The sequence below is a fragment of the Sciurus vulgaris genome (genome assembly GCF_902686455.1).
Source record: "Sciurus vulgaris genome assembly, chromosome: 2".
In the NCBI taxonomy this organism is placed as follows: domain Eukaryota; kingdom Metazoa; phylum Chordata; class Mammalia; order Rodentia; family Sciuridae; genus Sciurus; species Sciurus vulgaris.
The window spans coordinates 126113443-126136941 of NC_136462.1; the positions used below are offsets into that span (position 1 = coordinate 126113443).

The 23499-nt window shown below is 41.6% G+C and overlaps 1 protein-coding gene across 4 annotated transcripts in view; it reads left to right on the forward strand.

Moving 5' to 3' along the window:
* The first annotated feature begins 305 nt into the window (after positions 1–305).
* Positions 306–23499, forward strand: part of OCA2 (OCA2 melanosomal transmembrane protein) — a 394493-nt gene continuing 371299 nt past the window's right edge. Inside the window, exons 1-2 of one of the 4 annotated variants that reach the window (XM_079128438.1) lie at positions 306–517; positions 10336–10580. In XM_079128438.1, the coding sequence (XP_078984564.1) occupies positions 10357–10580 (224 nt within the window). In that variant the 5' untranslated portion in view covers positions 306–517; positions 10336–10356. Of the gene's footprint in view, positions 518–731; positions 853–7059; positions 7217–10335; positions 10581–23499 lie in introns of those variants that run through there. The other 3 variants (XM_079128436.1, XM_079128437.1, XM_079128439.1) reach the window with 3 other exon arrangements.

The window sequence follows — 23499 nt, forward strand, 5'->3', positions numbered from 1 at the left end:
AGCCCTGGACTTTAATGGAGCAAGTCAAGGAGAAAACAGGAAGGTGGTCAAGTTATCAACTTTAGTGAAGAACTTTTGAAATGCAAACCAGAATATTCTCCCAGTTTACGTTTTCCCAACTCTTGTTGGTAGGGAAAACCTGCAGCAAGTCCTGGACTACCTTCCATGAAGTACTGCATGAGCATGCATAGCTTTCAGGGAAGCGCTGAGGCAGGTCTGGCCCCTTACTCTGCTTTCTGCAGCGACCCTTTCCCACCAACGGAACTTTCTACTGCAGCCCTTTTCCCTGCAAGCCTGGTCCAGCCTTGCCACTCCAGGTGCTGGAGCAGCCGGCAGGCTGTGAGGTTTGTGGGCGTGGTCAGTAGGGGCCCAAAGGGAGGGGCAACACCCCGCCCCTCCCCTGAGAGCTGTGTCAGCCTCTGTGAGTTCTTATCCCAAGAACTGCTTCATTCACCTTTCAGAGCCATCGCTTTGGACATTAAACTTGGCTCTTGGAGAAAGATCAACAAGTTTGCAGGTAAAATGCAAGTGCTTTTACTAGGTGGGATTGAGGAGGTGATGAGCCAGCCTATTCTGGGGAGCAGGCAGGCGTTTAAAGGAGCTGGTGTGGAGTCATCGCTTTTTGAAGCAAGGCAAGTTCCCCTAAGGGAAAACGTGCAACTATTGTACGGTGGAGTAGCTTGTGTGAGCATGCAGCGCTTGCTACCTCATGGTGCTTCTGAATTTAACCGGGAGGTTTGCAGCAGCAGCAGCAGCAGCAGCAGCAGCAGCAGCAGCAGCAGCAGCAGCAACAGGGGCATCAATTCTCTGAGACCCCCCGGCTCATTGGGAGGCTGGTTCCCAGCACAAAGGGTAATGAGGAGGGGAGTTTGGAAGTGTTCAGACAGTAAATGTTCCACTTGAACTTCAGGGTGGCATGAGCCCGGCAGTCAGGCGTTTCTTTGGAATGGAATGCACTGGAGTGAAAACATTAAATCCCTCAAAGCTGCTGCTTTTTCCTCTGGTCACACACAGAGAAATAAATGGGCTTTAATGTCGCCAGCTCTTTTGAAGGACACGGGTGTCACGTACAGGGGTCTGCGTGTGTGGGCATTCTGTGTTTATAGACCAAGACCAGCACAGGGGACTCAGGACAAGGGCAGGTGCTCCTACCCCCACATCCCCTACCCCCAGGAGAATCAAGAGCCCCAGAACCTGTCTGCCTCTTGCTGTATAGCTAGCTCCCTGGGGGACTTTAACATGCAATACACTTTGTGAGAAGCACTGACTGAGAGCAGTGGCATACATTTATGCCGTTAGTAGTTATGGGCAGCTAATGTTCTACCAAGCCATCAGGGAAATGTCCTTCCCTGAGATTTGCTTGTTGGGAGGCCTGAACTGTGCAGGGAGCAGGGCCTGTGAGGATGGGAATGCTTGGGAACTTGAATGCATCTGGCAATACCAACTCTCACTTAAAAACTAAGGAGGATTAAATCTGAAAACAGAGGTGAGAGCTCTGGTAGGCTATAAAGGATTGCACAAAAACTACTTGTTATTGCAAATTGAGTTTACAAATACTTTAGTGCAGTTGTTCACATCTGGTGTAAAGAGGGAATGATTTAGGAACAGTTTTCTAAAGTATTATTGCACTGATAAAAAAAAAAAAAACAAAAAAAAACAAAAAACAGGTATCAATATTGTTCTTGTTCTAGGAGAAAGCATGACCTCTCTGGAGTTAGCTGAGGTCTGAGGGCATCTGGAATTACTGGAAAAGAGAGGCCCTGACTGCCCCTGGAGACCCAGCAGTGCCCTGACCTGGGACACCTGGGTCTCTGTTTCTATATAGGAGTGGCAGATGACAAGGAAAGTTTTAAGATGGAAGCCAAATTGTCACCTGTGCATTTTGGAAAGATCACCATGGGCTGGGTGATGGGGAGCAACTGAGGTGCTCAAGAAGGCCCCTGTTGAGTCTGCCTGCTGAGAGGTGCCTGCCTGGCCAAGGCAGGGAGACACTTTGCAGGTGATGAATCTGCATCAGGGTAAAGGCGACTCATGGGAGGTACTCTCAGTTAGTTAATGGTGCACTTTGAATGATGATGGGATCAGTCATGGGGGTCCCAGGGAAGGGCTAGGAGTGACTTCAAAACTCTGGGTCCTTTGGACACCTTCGAGTCCATGGAAACTAGAGGGCTGCTGAAGAGAGCGTGGAATAGGGGGTTACCTGTGAGGTGAGGATGAGGCCTCTTGGGAGAGGGATGAGAAGAAGGGGTTTTTGTTTGTTTGGGGTTTTTGCTGTTCTAGTTTTTTAACTGGGCGGCAGGGAAGGTTGACTTGGAAGGAGACAAGAGATACCAGACAGAGAAAGATGGGAAGAAGAAAACTGAAACTGGAGTGGAGAAGGGGGCAGCTTTCCAATCCCTTACGTATTGGAAGTAGCCTTCACAGTCCTGATAGCTCCTGTGTTCAGCTGGTTGCACTCACCTCTATAATTTCCTCGTTGTTGGGTTCCCCATCCCTCTCCCTGCCCCTCCCCAGGTTTTGATTAGGAATTCTGTCATTGTTTCCCATTGCCTGCCTAGCAAGTGCACAGAGGCACTTCCCAGAACTTGGGTGGTCCTGCCTCACCTGCCACCTTCAGAAGCTGGCTTCTTTAAGACCCTGGCCCATGTGCTGGGCATCCAGGAGGCCCAAGTGATTCCAGCCTAATGCATGGTGGGGTGGGATTCCACAGGGCTGTCGGGCCACTCCGTGGTGACAGTGTGAGTGCCACCTGTGGCTGTGGGGAGGTGCAGTGAGACACACCTAGTGTCCCAGCCCCCACCCTCTGCTGCTGACTGCTTGCTGATGGGAGGTGCATTTCTCAGATGAGTGGGGAACTGGCCTGGGCCCTATACTTTGAGGAGCAAGGAATACAGTTTCCAAACTGGTGTGCAAAGGAAATCCAAGAGCACAGTGACACAGCAATAAAAAAACTGCCAGAAGCTGGGGTAGCAGAAAGGCCTCTCCTGTGCCTGGGGGATCATGGAAGAGTCCAGACCAAGAGAGACTGGGCAGTGGGGCTGAGTGGCCGAGACCCTCCCTAGCTGTGTGTTCCAACGTGCCAGTCCATTCCTCCCCACAGTGCTGCCGTACCCCTAGAAGCCAGGGGACTGTTTCTGCATTGAATCACCCCTCTGGCCCTAGGCACAGAGGGCAGGGTCAACTGTTGGCCCAGCTGCTCTCCTTCCAGGCTTGAAGGAGGCTGTTTAAAATAGGAAATATGTAAGGGTTTAAGAAAACATCCTGTTTGGTTGAATTATCTAGAAACTTGTAACGAAGTTCACATGTAGCAAAATTCATCTGGAGGAATAAATGGTCAGACCCATAGTCTGTGTCCTGGCATGTAGTGAGGCAAATCCTGAGCTGCCCTTGGAGGGAAACTTCCATCTCTGTCCAGGACAGCCTGAGGAGGAGACTGTCTCCTGGGCAAGACTCCCTGGGCCTATTGACCCCAGGGCATCACCTGCTCATTATCAGAACTTCTTGAACTTGAAAGGGTGCTTGGAACACACCCAGGTGTGTAAAGGACATAGACCCACACCTGACAACATAGCTATGCCCGCCGAGTCCCAGGAACTGCCCTGCATACTCACCTCCCAGGACAATTCCACACCGAGAGGTAAGCTTCGGAACTGAGCAGTGATCTATGTGGAAGGGAGCAGTCAATAACTAGGGTGTTTTCTCAGGACTTAAGATTTTGTTCACAGAAGGAGTGAATTGATTGGAGGGACTTCTTTTTAACAACAAAGTTCACAGCAGCCTATATATTTGTTTCTTCTCTTCATTATTGTCTTAAGAACTTAAAGAAGAGTAATCTTAGCATTTATGGAGAAATTATTTTTCGTATGATTATGTTGCTGCTTCTGTGAAGTCAAATGCCAGTCTTACATTCATCAGTTTGTGTACTTGGCAAGAAACCAAGGAGAAGATTGTTTAGGTGTGACCTTGCTGGGCTGGAATGACCAGGGCAGGTTCTTGGACTCCTCATCGCCTTCTGCTTCCTCTTTCTCCTCTCTGCTCCATAAATGCCAACAACCCCACCATCCCCAGAAACCGTAGCCAAGTCTCTCAGTGCCATTAGGAAGATCTGGGACTGCCCAGGCCCTGGAAAGGAGTTGGAATGTGCAGGCCCTGGGCAGGATTCAGGGTGTTCAGGCCTGATTTGAGCATCTGAAAGCACAGCTTTTATTGATCCTTTAAAAAAAAAAAAAAAAAAAACAAAAAAAACTCCTCAGTTGGTGGGTCATTCTCTTCCCACAGAGCAGTCAAGGATGGCTGCTCAACAGGTGGAGAAACTCAGAAGTAACACCAGATTCCTTTCCAGAAGTGCCAAGTACCAGGGCCCAGTGTCCTGGCTTCTGTCCACACTTGCATCCAGCACTATGTTTCCATCAAGTCCCTCCACTGTGCCCTGGGCACGTCTGCAAGAGAAGCATCCATGACTGAACAGCACTGCCTGGGGCAGGGTTGGTGAGTTTCACCCAGGCAAGGTGATGATGGAGTGTGGAGGGTTTGGGAAAGACAATGGTGACAGAAGGAGCTTCTAGACGGGCCAAGAGAACAGGTGCTTGCTAGGCCTGGAGGGAAGTGGGAAGAAAGCAGAGACTGCTGCAGGGTGGAGAAGAAAGCAGAGCTGGAAGAAGAATGGCAGCAGCCAGATGGACAATTCAAGTAAAATGTAAAAGCTGGATGATTCCACTGGGTCTAAGCCATCTATTGCTTTTCTTTTTAAAATGTCACAACTTTTTACTTGTTTTTTCTAAAATTTGGTGACAATTTCATCATTATGGTGTGATTCTTGTTTACCAGGTAGTCTGGGCTCAGCCCAGGCTCAGGAGGGTAGTTTAGAGGCTGCTGCATACTCCCTTTCTGGACCTGTTGGGGACACAGTGACCCCAGGGTCCTTCTGTTGCTGCCTGTGGTCAGTATGAGGTTGGCTGACACCATGTGCAGGACCAGGTTCTCCTCTGCACAGTCCTCAGGGGTGAATTCTTAAATGACCTTGGAGGTCAGCCACATGGAGTCCAGTGGAACAAAGCTGGGCTGAGGTTGTGGATCCAAGGACTGGGTCTATGGACTCAGGTGATGGTCAGGTCCCCTTGGAGGATGGGCTATGTGCTAAGATGTTGGAATCCCCCCAGAGGAGTGGGCCATGGGCTGGGGCATTGGGTCCCTAAGAAGACAGGTGGAGGGTTGGGATTCCCCAGAGGATGGGTTGTGGATCTGGGATGCTTCAGAGAGGTGATGGCCAGTTGGAACAGGTAGATTTAGAATGTGTTCAGAAGAACTGGATGAGGAATGCATGACAAAGAGAGGGACCCCTGAGTGAGCAAAGCCTATAGTGTCCCAGAGAAAGCAGCGGGAAGTGGGCAGATGGTAGCAGGGGGTGCAAGCTGCTGCTGAATTGGGTGAGGAAGCTGCAGGATTGAACCCAGGGCTTTGACAACGCTAAGTACAAGCTCTACCACTGATCTACACCTCCAGCTCTCAATTTTCATTTTCCTATTTAATTGACATTTTTAATTATAATTATCAGCACATGTTAATTGTACAAAATAATGGGTTTCATTGTGAAATTTCCATACACATACAATGTGCTTTGAATGTATCCACCCTCCCTATTACCCTCTTTTATCCGCCTTCTTCTCCCTCCCTAATAGTCCCCCTACTACATTCATGTTACCTTTTTTTCTCTTTCTCTGGATTCCACCTGTGAGAGAAAGCATGCAATTCTTGTCTTTGAGTCTCACTTACCTCACATGATGATCTCCAGTTCTATCTATTTACTTGCAAATGACCCATATCATTCTTCTCTGGAGAAGTGTCTATTCAGCTCATTTGCCCATTTGTTGTTTTTCTATTGGTGTTAAATTTATTGAGATCTTTGTGTGTTCAGGATATTAATCTTCTGCCAGATGAACAACTGCCTGGTGTTTCTAATCTGCCATCTTCTAGAATATTGACATTGATGTGGCCCTACAATTTTGCTTTGTAAGAAGCTGCCGAGCTGCTTACCAGAGTGGTTGTACCATTTGACATTCCCACTGGTAATGTTTGACTGATTGGTCTCTTGGCATCCCAGTCAGCATTTGGTGGTGCCTCTATCTCAGCCCTTCTGATAGATGCACAGTGATATCTCATCCTAGTATTTTTTTTTTTAGCATAATGCCAACATCATGACAATTTATTTTGATTATTCAGGGTGTGTTACCAAAAAATTTGGAGCATACTCCAATAGTGCAATAAACTGAACATAATATATAGTAATTCCCTAGTATTATCTGTATTATCTTTTTTCAATATTTCCCTATAGTTGTTCATGATGTAGAATGTTTGTACATGTTTGTCATCTAATATATCTTCTTCAGAGAAATGTCTCTTCATGTCTTTGCTCATTTTCTAATATTTTTTGACTGTTGAGTTTGGAAAGTAATTTATATATTTATACTTTGCTGGGTATGTTATTGACAAATGTTTCCTCCCAGCCTATAGCTTGTCTTTTTGTCTTCCTAATCAAGTCTTTTACAAAACAAAATATTTTAATTTTGGTGAAGTCCAATTTATAAAAATTCCCTTCTTGGATTGTGCTTTTAGTGTCAAGCTTGAGACTTATTACCTACTAAACCTAGATCTTGAATATTTATTTCTAAAATTTTTGTAGTTTAATCTTTTATATTTTTGTCTATGGCCCATTTTGAGTTAATTTTTTCCTGAGATGTGAGACCTAGCTGAAGTTTTTTGTGTGTTTGTTTGTTTGTTGTTTTCCTGTCTATGGAATGTCCAGTGGCACTAGCACCATTTGTTGGACGTATTTTCTAACTCTGAGGTGTGTTTGCACTTTTGTAAAAATCAGTTTGGCATATGCGAGGGCATCTATTCCTGGGTCTTTTGTTTGAATTCATCAATCTGTGTTTTCATAAGTATATCTAATATAGTTGCTTCCTCAGATTCAATTTTTAGGCCTGAGGTAAGTTATTGGAAACCCACATGTACCTTTAGCCTTGTTAAAACTTTCCTTTCTCATTTGGTTGTTTGCAGTACAGCCTGCTTGCTCTTCATCTCACTGACCACAAACCCACTTCTCTTTAAATTAGCCAATCAACAACATCCAAGGCAATGGGGGTCGCCCCACTCCTTCTCTCTCATTTTAAGATTTGTTGTAGCCTTCCTGTGAGCACTCCTAACTTCTCTGGGACCTGTGAGTAATACTTTTCATGTTTTGGTTTCATGCCTTTTGGTTTTGCTCTTATTGTGTCTCATCTGCCTGTACACCCAAATCTACCTTTCCCCCTGGCAGGACTCCCCTAGAGAGTGGCTCTTTTTTTCTTAAAACCATCCTCCAGAGAGAGGACTCAAAAATGGAAACCATAGCAATAAAAATTACAACATGTATGTGTTTCTCCTGTCCCTGTCACATGGTCTTGGTTACTGTAGCCATTGAGTAAGTCGGGTAATTGGTTGGGCTGCCTCTGCTCGTTTTATTCTTTTTTTTTCCTAAATATTTTAGGTATTCTAGACCCTTTACTATTTTCCTATATGAAAAATAAATTTTAGAATAAGCTTGTTTATATTTGAAAAAGTCTTTTTGGGAATTTTGATTGGTGCTGCTTTAAATCTGTATTTCCAGTAAAAAGAACTGACATCTTTCCTATAGGGAGTCTTCATGAATGGGGTGTCTCGATTTATTCAGATCTTCTTTAATTTCTTTCATGAGTGTTGTGCAGTTTTCAGCATGAGTCATGTACATGTTTAATTAGATGCTCATGTAAATATTTAATTGTTTCTGAGCAGTTGTAATGGTGGTGTAGCTTTCATTTAGGTGTCAACATGTTCATTGATAGTAAATAAAAGCATTACGGAATTTTAAATATTTACTTGTGTCCTGTGACCTTGGTGAACTCACTATTTTTTTTTTTTTCCATAGAATCCTTTTTTTATATCTTTTTTTTTAATGCAGAAAATCCTATCTACAAATCAAGACAGTTTTATTTAGTATTTTTTCATGAGTGTGTTTTTCTTTTCTTTTCTTGCCCTACCTGCCCTATTTTTTAAAAATTATACCATTATTGTGACTTTATGGCAATAGTTATAAGTTGCATTTTAGTTGTATACAGTGACATCACAGTTACTCAAACTATATACAAATAGCTGTCTATATTTAAAAAAGAAAAAGCAACTGATGATTACCCCCAAGTCACATTATCGAAGAAATTTTTTTTTCTAAAAGTTATGGCCAATAACAATAACAAAATTTCAGTTATTCAGCAAATATTTTGAAGAAGCAAGAATCACATTGCACATGATATAAAATATAAAAGCTAGTGAGAAGATTTATATATTTTAATCTAGATTTCCACAAATTTACATTATGCAATGCTTCAATATACACAGAATGGTGGAACTAGTGAATAAGTTAATTTACAAAGTTTAAAACAAAATCTATAAAATTAGAATCATATTAAAATTATCTGACTAGAATTTCCTGTATTGTGTTGGATAGGGGTGGTAAGGGAACATCTTTTCCTCATTCCTGACCTTGAAGAGGTCATCCTCTCATTGTACAATGTCAGTTTTAAATGCACATATTGGAACAATTAACTCATATGTAGAATCAGTGAGATCACACAATTTATATTTTGTAGCTTGTACGTATATATGTATTTCGTTCTTACCAGATGGTGGAAGCATTGCATAAATCTAATTCAATTGCTTTTATTCCACATTTGATATAAGTATATTCTACCAAGCACTGTCATTGACTTACTGATTTGCAAGCTATTTTCAGCGTAAGTGGTTGGTTAAAGCAGGGAAATATCAGCAATAAGAAGGATTTAGAGTCTTCTATGTTCAGTTGGGTTTCTTTCAATGCCAATGTCTTTCTGTATTTGAAATAAATTCTGGCTCTATTAGAAAGTGTGGCCTCTTGGCTTGTCGGTGCCCTAGGTACATTAATTGCTTTCTGCCACCATAGCATGGACCTGAGATAATCAACTGATAAAGAGAAAAGATTATTTTGGCTCACAGTTTCAGAGGTTTCAGTCCATGATCATTTGGCCCTATTGCTTTGGGTCTGGGGTAGTACATCATGGTGAGAGCACATGGCAGAGAAAAACTGCTTACCTCATGGCCAGAGAGGGAAAGGGGCAGGGTTGGGCCCCACTATTTTCTTTGAGGGCATACCCCTAAAGACCTGAAGACTTCTCATTAGGCCCCACCTCTTAAAGGTTCTACCATCTACCAACAGCACCATGGACTGGGGACAAGCCTTTAACATATATGAGCCTTTGCAGGACATTCTAGATCTAACTATAGCACCAGCCTACTCAATTGCAGACATGACATACTTAACTTGTATTTCCTTTGAGTCTTGCTGAATGCCCACCTGTCTTGAGTCCATGAGAATCCTATGCTTATGGGGCACTGCGAATGCTGTGTATGAATCAGGCAACAAGGAGTGATGGATATGTATGCTGTCCTAAACCTAGCCAGAGCCTATTCCTTTGTTTCTCAATACTGTAAATTCTATTCAGTCAAAGTAGACAGTGATCCTTGGCTTCAGAACAACTCTTGACAGTGAACCAGGTTCCTGCAAAGCCAAGGGTCCATGCTGGGTTGTGGGATGCTGGGAAATTTAAAAATAAAATAATTAAATAAAATTGTAATGTTTGAAATGTAACACTAAAAGTAGGATACCATAATTTTCCAAGTACAGTATATTTTCTTATTTTTGTAACAGGTATTATTATTTTATCATTTCAAAGATATTAATTTGCTAGATGCAAAAAAAAAAAAAAAAAAAAAATTAAAAACCAGAGCATAGATAAAACAAAGGAAAAAGCCTCATCAGTACCTTCACCAGCCAGAGATGGCTGTTTTGGAGGGTGTGTCTTTTTGATTTTCTGTTCTATGCATGAAACTAATACATATTTACTTCAATAAAAATATCATAGTGTGTCAATTGTTATTTTCATATTCTCAATATTTCCCAATATCAATAAATATCCCTTTAGATCTTTTTATGGTTGCACAGTATTTCATACCATGAACATCTCACAATTTACTCAACTAAAGCTCTGTTGTTGAATATTTACTTAACTAATGCTCTCTTGCTGAATATTGCTAGTAAACAATGTACTGAACTGTTTATCTTGGAGAGAGCATGTAGTGTTTCCTATGTGATATTAAAATGGTGGAGCACGGGAAGGACCTCTTTATAAGTGACCTTCTTATTGTACCATCCAGTAGTTTGGATTTCCCAAGGGACAATATTTTCAATCTACTTTTCATCAACCGTAGTTTCTTTCTGGTTGACCCTAGAGAGAAGAGTGGCAACAGAACATGCATCTAGAGAACAAAGATGGCAGACTGGCGTCTGGTGTGCTGGAGGTGGAGCTACATCAGACATCTGCTCCCACTTGTGCAGGCCCTGAGGGGCTGGGAACTGCCAGAAACCACCAACACAGGTGGGCAGACTCTTCAAGCCCCCACCCCAGCCCTGCTGCTGGGCAGAGCCACTGGGCTCCTGAACACAAGGATTTGGGCTCATTTCTCACAGAAGGGAGGTGAGTTTAAAATAATTTTATCTTCTAAGTGTGGATTTCACAAATACTGAATTTCTGTGAACATAGATCCCTTGCTTTTGTGTGTGTGTGTATGTGTGTGTATGGGGGACTTTCTTAAATTTTTGTAAGACTCTTTCCAGTATTAGATCATTTCCTGGCCCATTTTGGATAAATGATATTTCTAAAATAGGACATACTCAGCTTCAAAAAAAAAATTGGAAAGAACTCGTGGCATGAAAACTTGCATTTTATAGCTATTTAAAGTACTCAAAGTATTCCATGATTTTGGGAAGCTTATATGTACATACACATGTACACATATATATCTTAGGACATGCTTTACTTCTATATATGTAGCAAATAAATTAGTTGAATATTATTTTTTCTTGTCAGAAAAATCCGGGTTGTTACAAAAAACACATTTTTTGATAAATATTTACTGATATAAATGCAATAATTAGGTTTTACATGTCAGTGCTCACCTCTCAAATTCATAATTTTTGTTTTCACATATCCTTTTAATAAAAGCAGCATCCTTTGAGGGCCTATGCCTGCCTGTGTCAGAACATAGTCATCACCCTGCAAAGCGGGGAACCCTCATCCTCACGGGTGATAAATTCTGCTCAGGATGTTGTTGTCAGGGGGCTCCTGCTGATGTGCATGCTCAGACTTTTACTGCTTGTTTGTGCTCATGTTTGAAATGGTAAAACTTTGAGTCGCTCTGCTTGCCCAAAGTGTTTTTGAGATTTATTTATGTTGATGCGTATAAGTCTTGTTTGTTCATTTCAACTGCCTGCAAAAAATTTCATTATATGAATATACCACTATTTTATATTTTGCCAGTGGCTAGAACCCTTTCTTCCAGCCTTCCCTGAATTTCCCTAGTATATCAGCTAATGCCGCAGAACACAAACACAAAACTTCATGCCCATCATGTGGGTGGCGGGCTGGGTGGTCTATCTGTCTTGGCTGGACTCTGCATGTGGAGCTGGGCTGGCCATTGGCTGATACAGGGGTCCTTTGGCTGGCTCTGCTCCACTTGCTTCTAATCCTTACCTGGTCATCCCTACAGGTTCTCATGGTTCCGAGAAGGGAAAGCCCCAGGGCATGATCTCATCTAAACCTCTGTCACCTCAAATCTGCTAACATCCCATTAATAGACAGCAGGGTCAGAGTGGCACCTGATATTCTGCTAGGGGCACCAAATGTAATACAGGATGCCCAGGTATATTTGAATTCCAAATGAACAAGGATTACATCAGGAGCAATTACTTATATTAAAAGAGTATCTGGGGCTGGGGTTGTGGCTCAGTGGTAGAGCACTTGCCTCACATGTGTGAGGCACTGGGTTCAATTCTCAGCACCACATTTAAATAAATGAATAAAATAAAGGTCTATCAACAATTTAAACAATTTAAAAATATCATCTGTATTTTTGCACTCATTGGAAGGACTTTTATCAAAAATCAGAAAATAGAAAGTGTTGGTGAGGGTGTGAAGAAATGAGAGCACTGCACAGACTGTCCGTGAGAATGAGGTGGCTCAGCACCATGGAAAGCAGCAGAGTGGTTCCTCAAAAAATCAAAAATGGAATTACTAGCTGGGCATGGTGGTGCACACCTGTAATTCTAGCAGCCTGGGAGGCTGAGGCAAGAGGATCCAGAGTTCAAAGCCAGCATCAGCAACTTAGTGAGGCCCTAAGCAACTTTGTAAGACCCTGTCTCAAAATAAAAAATAAAAAGGGTTGGGGATGTGGCTCAGCGGTTAATTGCCCCTGGGTTCAAACTCTGGTACCAAACAAACCAAGAAAAAAAAAAAAAAAAACAAAAACAGAGGGAATTAGTATATGATTGGGCAATTCCACTTCTGGGTACATACCCTGGAGAACTGAAAACAGGGTGCTGTGGTTGGTATATTCATGTCCCCTACAGAATGCATAAACTTCAATGTGGTAGTGTTAAGAGATGGGCCTTTAGGAGATGATGAAGTCATGAGGTTGGAACCCTTATTAAATGGGATCGTTGACCTTTAAAATGATGAAGGGTAACTAGCTAGGTCCTTTTTGTGCTTCCACCTTCTGTCATGTGAAGACACAGCAAGAAGACCCCCCATTGGACATGGAATGCCTGTGCCTTGGTCCTGGACTTCCCAGTATCCAGAACTGTAAGAAATAAATTTCTATTCATTATGAATTACTCAGCCCAAGGTATTTTGTATATAGGAGCACAAATGGACTAAGACACAGTTTATCAAAGAAAGATTTGTACATCCCCGTCTATAACAGCATTATTCACAATAGCTGAAATGTGGAAGCACCCAAGCGTCCAGGTGCATGAATGCATAAACAAAATATGTGTCTTATACACACAGTAGAATATTAGTCAGTCTTAAAAAGGGAAGGATGTTCTGACATATACTGCAACACAAGCAACCTTGAGAACATTATGCTAAGCAAAATAAGCCAGTCCCAAAAAGGAATTCTGTATGACTGCAGTTATATGAGGTACTCAGAGTCAAATTAATAGAGACAGAAAGTAGAATGGTGGTTTCCAGGGACTGTGAGAGGGGTCAGGAGGGAATTATTGAATAGGTAAAGAATTTCATTTTTGCAAAATGAGTTCTGGAGATAGATGGTGTGGTAATTACACAATATTATGAATATACTTTATACCACTGAACAGTTCACTTAAAAATGGTTGATGAATTTTGTTGTGTGTATTTTACCACAATTAATAATAAAAAATAAAAATGAATTACTTGTAGTCAACATGAGGCCAAATTTAACTGGGCATCTTGTATTTTTATTTGGTAAATTTATCCTGTTATGCTCAGGATACACTCCTCTGAGAGACTGCAGGATTCCTGCTGAGCCAAATTTAGCTGATGTCCCCAGGTCACCAGGTCTGGCCTTTGCATAGGTCCTGTTTGAGAGGGCAGAGGCTGCCTTGGTCAGGAGGGGAGGTCGGGGAGAGTGCAGGGAGGAAGCTTCTCCCCAAATTTCTCAAAGGTGTCACATCTTCCCTCCTTTGGTTAACAGAGGAGGAAGAGCTGGGTGGGATGGAGTGTGGCCGTAGGAGATGCCCGTTTCATGGGGACACCTGCTGGAGCTGCTGGTGCGCATCTAGTTCCTAATGAATCTGCTGAACCAAGGCCCTGCCTGGGGCCAGTGCACTGGTCCCAACAGAGGAAGGGATAGAAGAGTGCAAGGCACCTTTGGGCATGAGTGCTTGGACCATGGGAGTGCTGGGCTGGCCCCGGCAGTTCTCACTTACTATTCATCGAGCACTTGGGGTGTGTGTGTGTTTGTGTGTGTGTGTGTGTATGTGTATGTGTGTGTGTTAGTACTGATGGGTGAGTGATGATGGGTTTGTCCCCTACCCAATGAGCACATGGCCCTGCAGGAGTGTAGGTGTGAAGAGCAGGCTGTGTTCTGCTCTGAGTTACTCTGTGGTGTATTGAACAGTAGTTCTCAGGCTGTGCCTAGCCCCGAGTTACTCCCCTTTGTAAAGCCATGGTTTGCCATGAGTTACTCCTTTTTGAGCGTAAGTGCCAAGATGGAATGACTCTATATCTTGTTCATACCAGTAAATAACCACCATCTGCCTACACAAATTGATAAATAACTTATTTGTACCAACTTATCAAACAAAGGAGCTTCTAGACACAGAGGCATCCCAAATCATAACAGAAAAACCAGACACAGGAGGTAATCAACCTCACCAGGTGTAACCCCCTCACCTAAGACCTGTAAAAGGTGGAACCCACCAAGACTGGACATGGTGACCCCCTGGCCCTGTCACCTGGTTAGTTATCATGAGGCTTGCCCAGGAAAATAGCCACCGGGACAAATCTCTGATTCTGTCCCCAGAACCAGTGTGGTTTCTCCTGCCCATAACAATTACACAAGGCCCACCCTACGGTACCCTTGCCTTGACAACTATGAGGAACTGGTTTGTTAAAACCCTTATCTGATCACCTACAGTGATTCTTTGATTTGTATCTGTTCTTTACCTGTGCACGTTTAAAATTTTTTGTGTGTGTGGTGCTGGGATTGAACTCAGGGCTTTGCATCTGCCTGTACTCTTGGCACATTATCCTGTGCCTTCCTTAACCTCTTCTTAGTCTTTCTGTGATGTGTGTGTTTGTGTGTGTGTATCTTTTGTGTGAAGTATGATGTGTGACTTGAGTGTTATAGCTATTAGAAATTAAGATCAGAATGGTTGATTAAGTCTGGGGTTGTGGCTCAGTAGTAGAGCACTTGCCTAGCATGTGTGAGTCACTGGGTTCGATCCTCAGCATTGCATATTAACGAATGAATAAAATAAAGGCCCATCAACAATTTAAAATATATTTTTTAAAAAGTTTGGAATGGAATAAAAGAACTTGTGTTCACCTGGCTTCTGGTTACTTATAAGTATTTGGTAAATTGCAACCACTGAAAGTGGTGTAGCTTGTGAATTTATTGTTATTCAATAAATTCCAACATTGCGGAAAGACACAAACGTGTTTGGTCTGTGCTAATGGCATAGCTTGCTCATGATAGGAGGTGAAAGGAGAGGAAGGAAGGGCTGTGGCTTAGGTCTGGTAGAGCTGGGTGTGAGGCTGGCATCTCACTGTACTGGACACACTGGACTTTGGATTTACATCTGAAGACCTGGGAACATTATGGACTGAGTCAGGGTGAGAGAAGGGAAGAGTCATATGGCCGTTGGACGGTAGACCAGTAGGACAGTGGAAGGTTTGATAACCTGTACACTGAGTGCTGTTGCTTCTACCCATGAGAGTCAGAATGAGTAAGAAAGGGCAAAGGCTGAGGATGAAAGAAACACAGCATAGCTAGGACCCTTGTTAGAAAGAGGTGGGGTCCAAAGTACCATCAGGGATCTGGTGTGTGTGTGTAAGGTGTGGGGGTGGGGCAGAGGGCATCAGGATTGTCCAACCCCCAATTCCCAAGAAAAGGCTTTGCAACAAAAAAGACAGAAAAACCAAAGCAGTATATTCTCCAAATTCTTTTTTTTTTTTTTGTACCAGGAATTGAACCCAGGGGTGCTTAACCACTGAGCCACATCCCCAGCCCTTTTAATGTTTTATTTAGATACAGGGTCTTGCTAAGTTGCTCAGGGCCTCACTAAGTTGCTGAGGCTGGCTTTGAACTCACGATCCTCTTGCTGCAGCCTTCCAGGTTACTGGGATTACAGGCATGTGCCACCACACCTGGCTGTATTCTCCAAATTCCTTACTTCTTGTGGAAGATGAGTGGGGAGACCCTGAGTGTGCCCTTGTCCCCACCTTCCCATGAACAGGGGTGAGTGTTTGATGGCTGTGGCAGCTACCTGCTGGAGCAGCCAGATTAGAAGGCTCTCCCAGGCCCCGCTGTCCCCACATAAGTGGAGAGTGAAGAAGTTTCTACCTTCTCCAAATAAGACAGAAAGTAGGTAGAGTGTTAGGGAGCTGGCCTGGGGGCTCCCTAGAAGGGCCGGCTGCTAAGTCACAGCAGGACTTCAGGAGTGCTGGGGTAGGGAATGGAGGCTGGGGACCTGCTGATTGGACTCAGAATGGAGATGCCAGTCAGAAGGTAATAGTCATGGCTGAAGACCCCTTCTCTGAGGAGGCCTTTGAGGAGTGGGGCCCCACTCAAGAGTGCCACCCTTGCCTGCAGTTGTGAACACTGAGAAGCAGCACTTCCAGGAGGTGAAGCAGCAGTGAACCAGAACCCTCCAGGGGCAGCTCACAGCAGAACCTGAGAAAATGGTGCGTTGGCTCAATCTAACCATGGCGTGGGTTCTCAAGAGAAGGGTCAATTGGCGTGAGCGTTTGTGAGTATGAAGGGCATAGGCTGTGACCCACATGTACACCTAGGTGAGCCCCTCCCACCCACCAAAATGACACCCTTCTGGGCACACATGTGGCCATGCTGCTTGATGGCTGCGAATGCAGTGTTCCAGCACTGTCATCACAGTCTGAAGATTATTAAAGGGTTTTATTACATTTTCCCTTCTTGTTCATGAAAGTAGGTGGAAAATGAAAAAAAAAATTCTTATTTGAGTGATAAGATGTGTAAGTTTTTTTTAACTCTAGTGCAGGCAAACTAAGTTGGAGTTCTTAGGCATGCAAACCCCTGCAATTCCTTTAGTCTATGTGGATTTTAGCCTATTTATTATAAGTTTGGTTTTGAAGAGAATGAGCAAATCAAACAACGCTGTGAGATGCTACAAATAGATTGTTTAAAATTGTCTTGAAAAGGGCACTTGGAATGTGTGTTTTATTACTGTGATCAAAACACCTGACAAGAACAACTTAGAGGAGTATACGTTTATTCTGGGCTCACAGTTTCAGAGGTTCAGTCCATAGCTGGCCCAATCCATTGCTCCAGACCTGAGGTGAGGCAGAATATCACGGAAGAAGAGGTGTGTGGCAGAGGAAAGCTGCTCAATTCATGGCAACTAGAAAGCAGAGAGAGAGAGAGAAGGTGAGGAGCCAGGGCAAGATAAAATCCCCAAGGGCATGCCCCCAGTGACCTACCTACTTCCTCTGGCCATGCCTGACGTGCCTACATTTACCACCCAACAGTCCATTAAAATTATTAATCCACCAAATGGATTAATCCATTGATGAGATTACAGCTTTCATAATTTAATTATTTCACCTCTGGCCATTCCTGCATTGTTTAACACATGAGCTATTTGGGGGACACTTCGTTTCCAAACCATAAAAGTATGTCATAATATTTTTTAGCTCTCTGAGAGCAGCTCCATTACAACCCATTCACCTGCTGCTTGATTTTGTGCAGGAAAGAAACAGGTCAAGGTAATAGCCTGTTGTGTGTCCTTTGTTCTGTGGTTCACAGGAAACCCAGAGTTGATTCCTCAGATCAGTTATGTCGTTAACAGATTAATGCACAAATGGATTAATGAGCGTTCTCTTAACACCGTTAAATCTTTGTGAAACTAGAGAGGATACAGATATGTAGAAAGGAGGAAGGAAGAGTGTATTAGTTATCCATTGCCCTGTAACAAATTACTCCAAAATTTAGCAGTACATGTGTGTTTTCTTGCAGTTTTGTGGTCAGGAATCTGGGCATGGTTTAGCTGGGTCCTTTGCTCAGGGTCTCAACAGTTGTGAACAAGTTGTCAGCTAGAGTCACAGCATTTCAAGTTTCACCTAGGGCAGGATCTGCTTCCAAACTCATTTGCATGGTTGCTGGCCAGATTCAGTACCTCCTGGGCTAGTGGGCTGAGGGTCTCTGGTTCCTTGCTTACTGTCAGCTAAAGGCTGCCCTTGGTTCTTGCCACTGACTCACTTCAGTAGGGCAGTTATGAGAGAGAGTCTCATGTAACTTAATCACAGATGTGATACCCACCACTTTTGTGGCACAGTAGACCTGCATCTCCTGTTACTTTTTATTTCACTTTCTGTGGTTTCATTTATCTGTGGCCACCTGCAGTCTGAAAATATTAGATGGAAAATTTCAGAAATAAACAGCTTATAAGTTTCGAGTTGTGGGCTGTTCTGAGTAGTGTGATCAGACCTTGCTGTCTCTCCCTGCCATATCCACAATGTATGATGCCTGCCCATTAGTCAGTTGGGAGCCATCTCAGTTATCAGGTCCACTGGTACTGTGTTGCAGTGCTTGAATTACACTGTCGTAATGCCTCTTTTATTCACCTAACTCCATCTAATCACATAGGCATTGTATTATCTCACATCATCACAAGAAAAAATGTGAGTGCAATATAATGAGATACTTTGAGGGAAAGACCACATTCACATAACTTCATTACAGTATATTATTATAATTATTCTACTTTATTTTTATTAATACTGTTAATCTCTTACTGTGCCTAATTTGCAAATTAAACTTTATCATAGATGTATGTGTGTCAGTAGTATATGTAAGATTTGATACTATCTGTGGTTTCAGGCATCCTCTGAGGATCTTGGAATATGTTTCCTGTTGACTAGGGGGAACCACTTTACTCTGTTTGTTAGAAATGTGTCATTAGGTTCAGCTCACATTCAAGGAGATGAGGTTAAACAAGAGCATGAATACCAGAAGGTGGCTTATTGGGAGCCATGTCAGACACTGCCTACCACAAAGATGAAGGGTAATGGAGGAAAAGTTGTGAAAATTTTTGCATGAACTGAAAAGATGACTGGTGCCTTCTCAGGGAAGCAAAGTGATATCTGGGACCTTTCCAGGTCATCTGCATCTTTTATTGTTTGCAACTGAATAGAAAACTGATAATAATGCAAATTATTCTTGTCTCTTAAAATAAAATTACATTGTGTCTGTGGAATGCATTGTCCAGATATGCACAATTTGTAAATTCAGTGCAGCATTCTTTTTTTTTTTTTTTTTTTTTTTTTTTGCGGTATTGGGGATTCAACCCAGGGCCTTAGTGCTTGCAAGGCAAGCACTCTACCAACTGAGCTATATCCCCAGTCCAATGCAGCATTCTTAATTGTCCATATATGTGTGGTTCTTTGCATCTTTGGTTTCTTCTAATTAACAAGTTAAAGGAACTAGTTGATATGCATTCATTTTATATTTGTATGATTAGTCATGGTTTTACCTGCTTTTGACAAAGGTCCTTGAGCACAGGGAATCAACAACAGAGACAGTAAGAGAAACAGGCTTCACTCTAGTGGCAGCCTGACTCTTCGCTTTGAGATCTTGGGGCTCCTCTGTATCTCCAGTCCCAGAACTCTGATGGATGCTTCTCAGAGCTGTCCTCTGGCCTGAGGACATTGATCACTTTGCTGTCTGACTACTGCTAAGCTAAAGAAATACATTCTATCCATAATTGTAATGACACAGAACAAATTGCTAAGTTCAAGATGAACCCTTTTTTTGGTTCAATATGTAAATTTTCTTCATAAAGAGAATAAACAATGATGTTTTACATGGCCTCCCCCCTGCCTTCTACTCTCTTGTTGGCATTCTCTTTGCTGAATTAAATATAGCAATTTTGAATCTCAGATCTCAGAAAAGTTTTCATTGATGTTCCTTTTTATCTTAAAATGGCATGCAAGAAATAATAAATATAATTAAATTCAATTGACTGTCAGACTGAAAAACTTAAATTATATACTTTTGGTCCATATTGTGTAGGAAGATTTATTTCTGATCAGTGGAAATGCAATTTATTTTGCTAATTTTTTCATGTCAAAGATTAATTTACCTTAAAAATTTCCATTTCAAAATTAGTTAATTACCTTCCAGTTTTCCATTTTGCAATGATGTATTTGATGGCAAGTTGGCTAGGGAAGAAAATTTGAGAGAAATTATTAAAAGTAAGTAAGATAAATTATTGTAAGACAACTTTTACATCTGGTATGAATTGGTGACTATATTTCATTATTGTAAAACAAAAATGTATTGCTGAAAATTTGGAAATTGAAGGGAAAAAATGACCATAATGCAATCACTGTTATCCATTTGTATTTATCTGTATTTATTTCAGTTTTTTCCATGTGTTTTTACATAGTTGTGCCCACAGGACAGATCTTGTTTTGCAATTCTTTTATGTCACAATGTGTTGTAAATAGTTGGTGTTGTTGCTTAATGATCAATGCTATTACCTTCTATATCTTAATTGAGGTATAATCTCACAAAAATACCATGTATATCTATGAGTTTTGTCAAATGAATTAAATCATGCAACATTAGCACAATCAAGATAGGGAACATTTCTGTCACCCACCTTTATTGCTTCCATATCTGCATCAGCAACTTGTAATCACTGATTGGTTTTGTGTCACTATACTTTTGCCTTTTCAAGCATATCCCATAAGTGGACACATTCCATTACTTAGCATAATGCTAAATTCACTTATTGGTTCTAGTAATTTCTCTGTAGATTTAAATTTTTTCTAAGTGGACAGTCATATCTGTGAATAAGGAGTATTACAAATCAACACACAAAATCAATTGTCTTTATGTATGCTAGTAATGAGTCAATTGAAAATAAGATTAAGAAAACATTTCCATATACACAAGTATCAATAAGCAAATATATAGGATTAAATTTAATAGAAGATATGTAAGACATAACTAAACAATGAAAATATTGCTGAGGGAAATTAAAGAAGATTTAGATTTATGGACAGACAGTGTTTATGAATTGGAAAACAACAATATTAAGATGACATCCTCCCCTCCCTGATTGATCTAGGGACTCAACAAAATCCCTAAAACAATAATTTCCTACACAGGAACAATTTCATCAAAATGGCAAAGTGGGAAGCTCCATGTTCTCGTTCTCTGTTTTAGTCAGCCTTTTCACTACTGTGACTAAAGGACTCGACCAGAACAGTTACAGAGGAGGAATAGTTTATTTGAGGGCTCGGGATTCCGGAAGACTTAGTCCACAGAAGGCCGGCTCTGTTCCTCGGGGCTTGAGGTGAGGCAGAACACCATGGGGGAAGAGCGTGGTAGAGGGAAACAGCTCGCATCATCAGGAAGCAGAGAGAGACTCCACTCTCCAGATACGAAATCTATACCCCATAACCACATCCCAATTCCCACCTCCTTCAGCCACACCCTACTACTTCAATTAATCCCACCAGGGATTAATCCACTGATTGGGTTAAGACTCTTACAATCCAATCATTTATCCTCTGAGCCTTCTTGCATTGTCTCACATGTGAGCTTTTGGAGGACACCTCACATCCAAACCATAACACTCTCCTACAGAAATGATGAAAAACAAGCAGAAGCTCAGAAAAAACACTGACAGAACTCCGAAAACTAGTCATAGATTTATAGCAATGAAGCAAATGCTGAATCAAGTAAAAGGTAGTTGGACAATGGTAGGGAAGTTTTGTGGTATTTTTACTTGCACTTTTCTCACTCCTTACTCAGCATGACGGTAATCTTAGGTGATGGCAGATTAACCTTAAAATCAGTCCCTGGGTTGAGAGGGAGAGGAGTAGATTTTACTTATAATTCATTGCTTGTTTCTGTTAAACTTGTCTGGGGGACTGACACAGATCCTTTTCTCTGTTTTGGATATCTCAGAACACAGGCTGAAAAAGTGGTGCTTATTGCCTGAAAACACTGAGGGAAACTGACAAATTACAGGTGCCTGGGCAGAAGCTTACTGATTGAGAAACACAATAGATTGCTTAGCTCTGGAAGTAAAATCTGGGGAAGATTCCTTTGGAAATGGATATATCCAAAAGTATCCATGTGGGTGACAGAATTTAGTAAGCTACACATGTGATCAAGGCAAGATGCACACTCAGAAAATCATAGAAGACCCTAACTTCCTCCTAGTTTCAGTCCTAGTCTTGATGGAATCCTGGCTAAGTTTCAATGGCATATACTAGTGAACAGCCAATCTGAAAAGACCGGAAGAAATGTTTATTTCTTTTTGCCTTCTGTGAATTTTTCTTCTTTTTCTGTTTTTTCTTTCCAAAGCTGTTTACATCAAGGAAACATCTGTCAAAACATTAGCTTAACATGAGCAAAAGGAATAGAGACTTCAGTGACCACACATGAAAAGGAATACAGCCCTCAGAAAAATGTTTGAAAATGTACCTAAACATTTTCTACATACTTCTGAAGCTTTCAATAATAATAATAATAATAGGTAAACTTTCCACACCAAAAAGAAACCACAAAGCATACAAAGAAACAGGGAAGTATAGTCTACTTGAAGGAACAAAATAAATTGATAGATACCATCCCTGAGGCAGTTTAGATATCAGATTATCAAAGTGTTTAAAACAACTATCTTAAAAATACCCAACTAGGCAGAGGGAAAAAATAGCAAAAAAGCAAAGGAAATAAGGGAAACAGTCTATCAACATAAATCATATCAGCAAAGGTGTAGAAATTATAAAAAGGAATCAAATTCTAGAGCTGAAAAGTACAATAACTAAAATGAAATATTAAGTAAAAGGGTTAATAGCAAACTGGAAGAGGAAGAATAAAGGAGCAGCAAACATGAAGATAGAACCATTGAAATTGTCAAGTCTGGGGAGTAAACAGAGGAAAGACAGAAAAATGTGGATAGAGCATAAGGGACCTGTGAGAAACCATTAATTAGAACAATATAAATATTATAGGAGTTCCATCCAGGCGAGAGGGAGATTGCGAGGGAGTCAGAACAAATATTTAAAGAAATAATGGTAAAAAATTCCCCAAATATGATGAAAAAATATGAAACCACATATCCAATAGTCCCCACAAACTCCAAATAAGGAAGAGAAGAGAATCAAGGGAAACAGGTAAGAAAAATATATATATAAAGTAAAAATTAAAAATATGCAATAAAAATAAAAGAACACAAAACTAAAATATACTAATCAAACATTCTTTTTTTTTTTTTTTTTTTTTTGCGGTGCTGGGGATCAAACCCAGGGCTTTGTGCTTGCAAGGCAAGCACTCTACTGACTGAGCTAAATCCCCAGCCCTACTAATCAAACATTCTAGTCATTAGAAAACTCATCCATGAAAAATAACTGGCTTCAAAAATGCTAGAAATGAGAAAAAAATCTGAATATGTATAAATGTCCACGTACCATTAAAGTCACAGTTAAACAGAGGGGAAAAAAAAAAAAGGAAAAAGGAAAAAATATCTTGATGAAAAGTTAAAGAATTTTTTCTGGTGATGTTCAAAAGATCTACAGCTTCTCTTCTCAGCAGTTTTAGGTGGGGTCATCTGGAATGTGATGCTGCACCCTACAGATTGCTGGAGTGAGAGAGGTAATCCTGTAGGCGGAATTCCTGGAGACAGGATTTAGGTTTAGGTTGACTCCATTCTCTTTTTTGAATGCCAATTGGTCTTGAGACTTTAAATCAGCACATCTCCAGGGCCCAATGATTGCTGGTCCACCTTGGAAGACTGTACCCAGGGATTTTCCCCAGGTTCTGCTGAATTCCTGGTCAGATGCGTCTCTCCCAGCCAGTCCT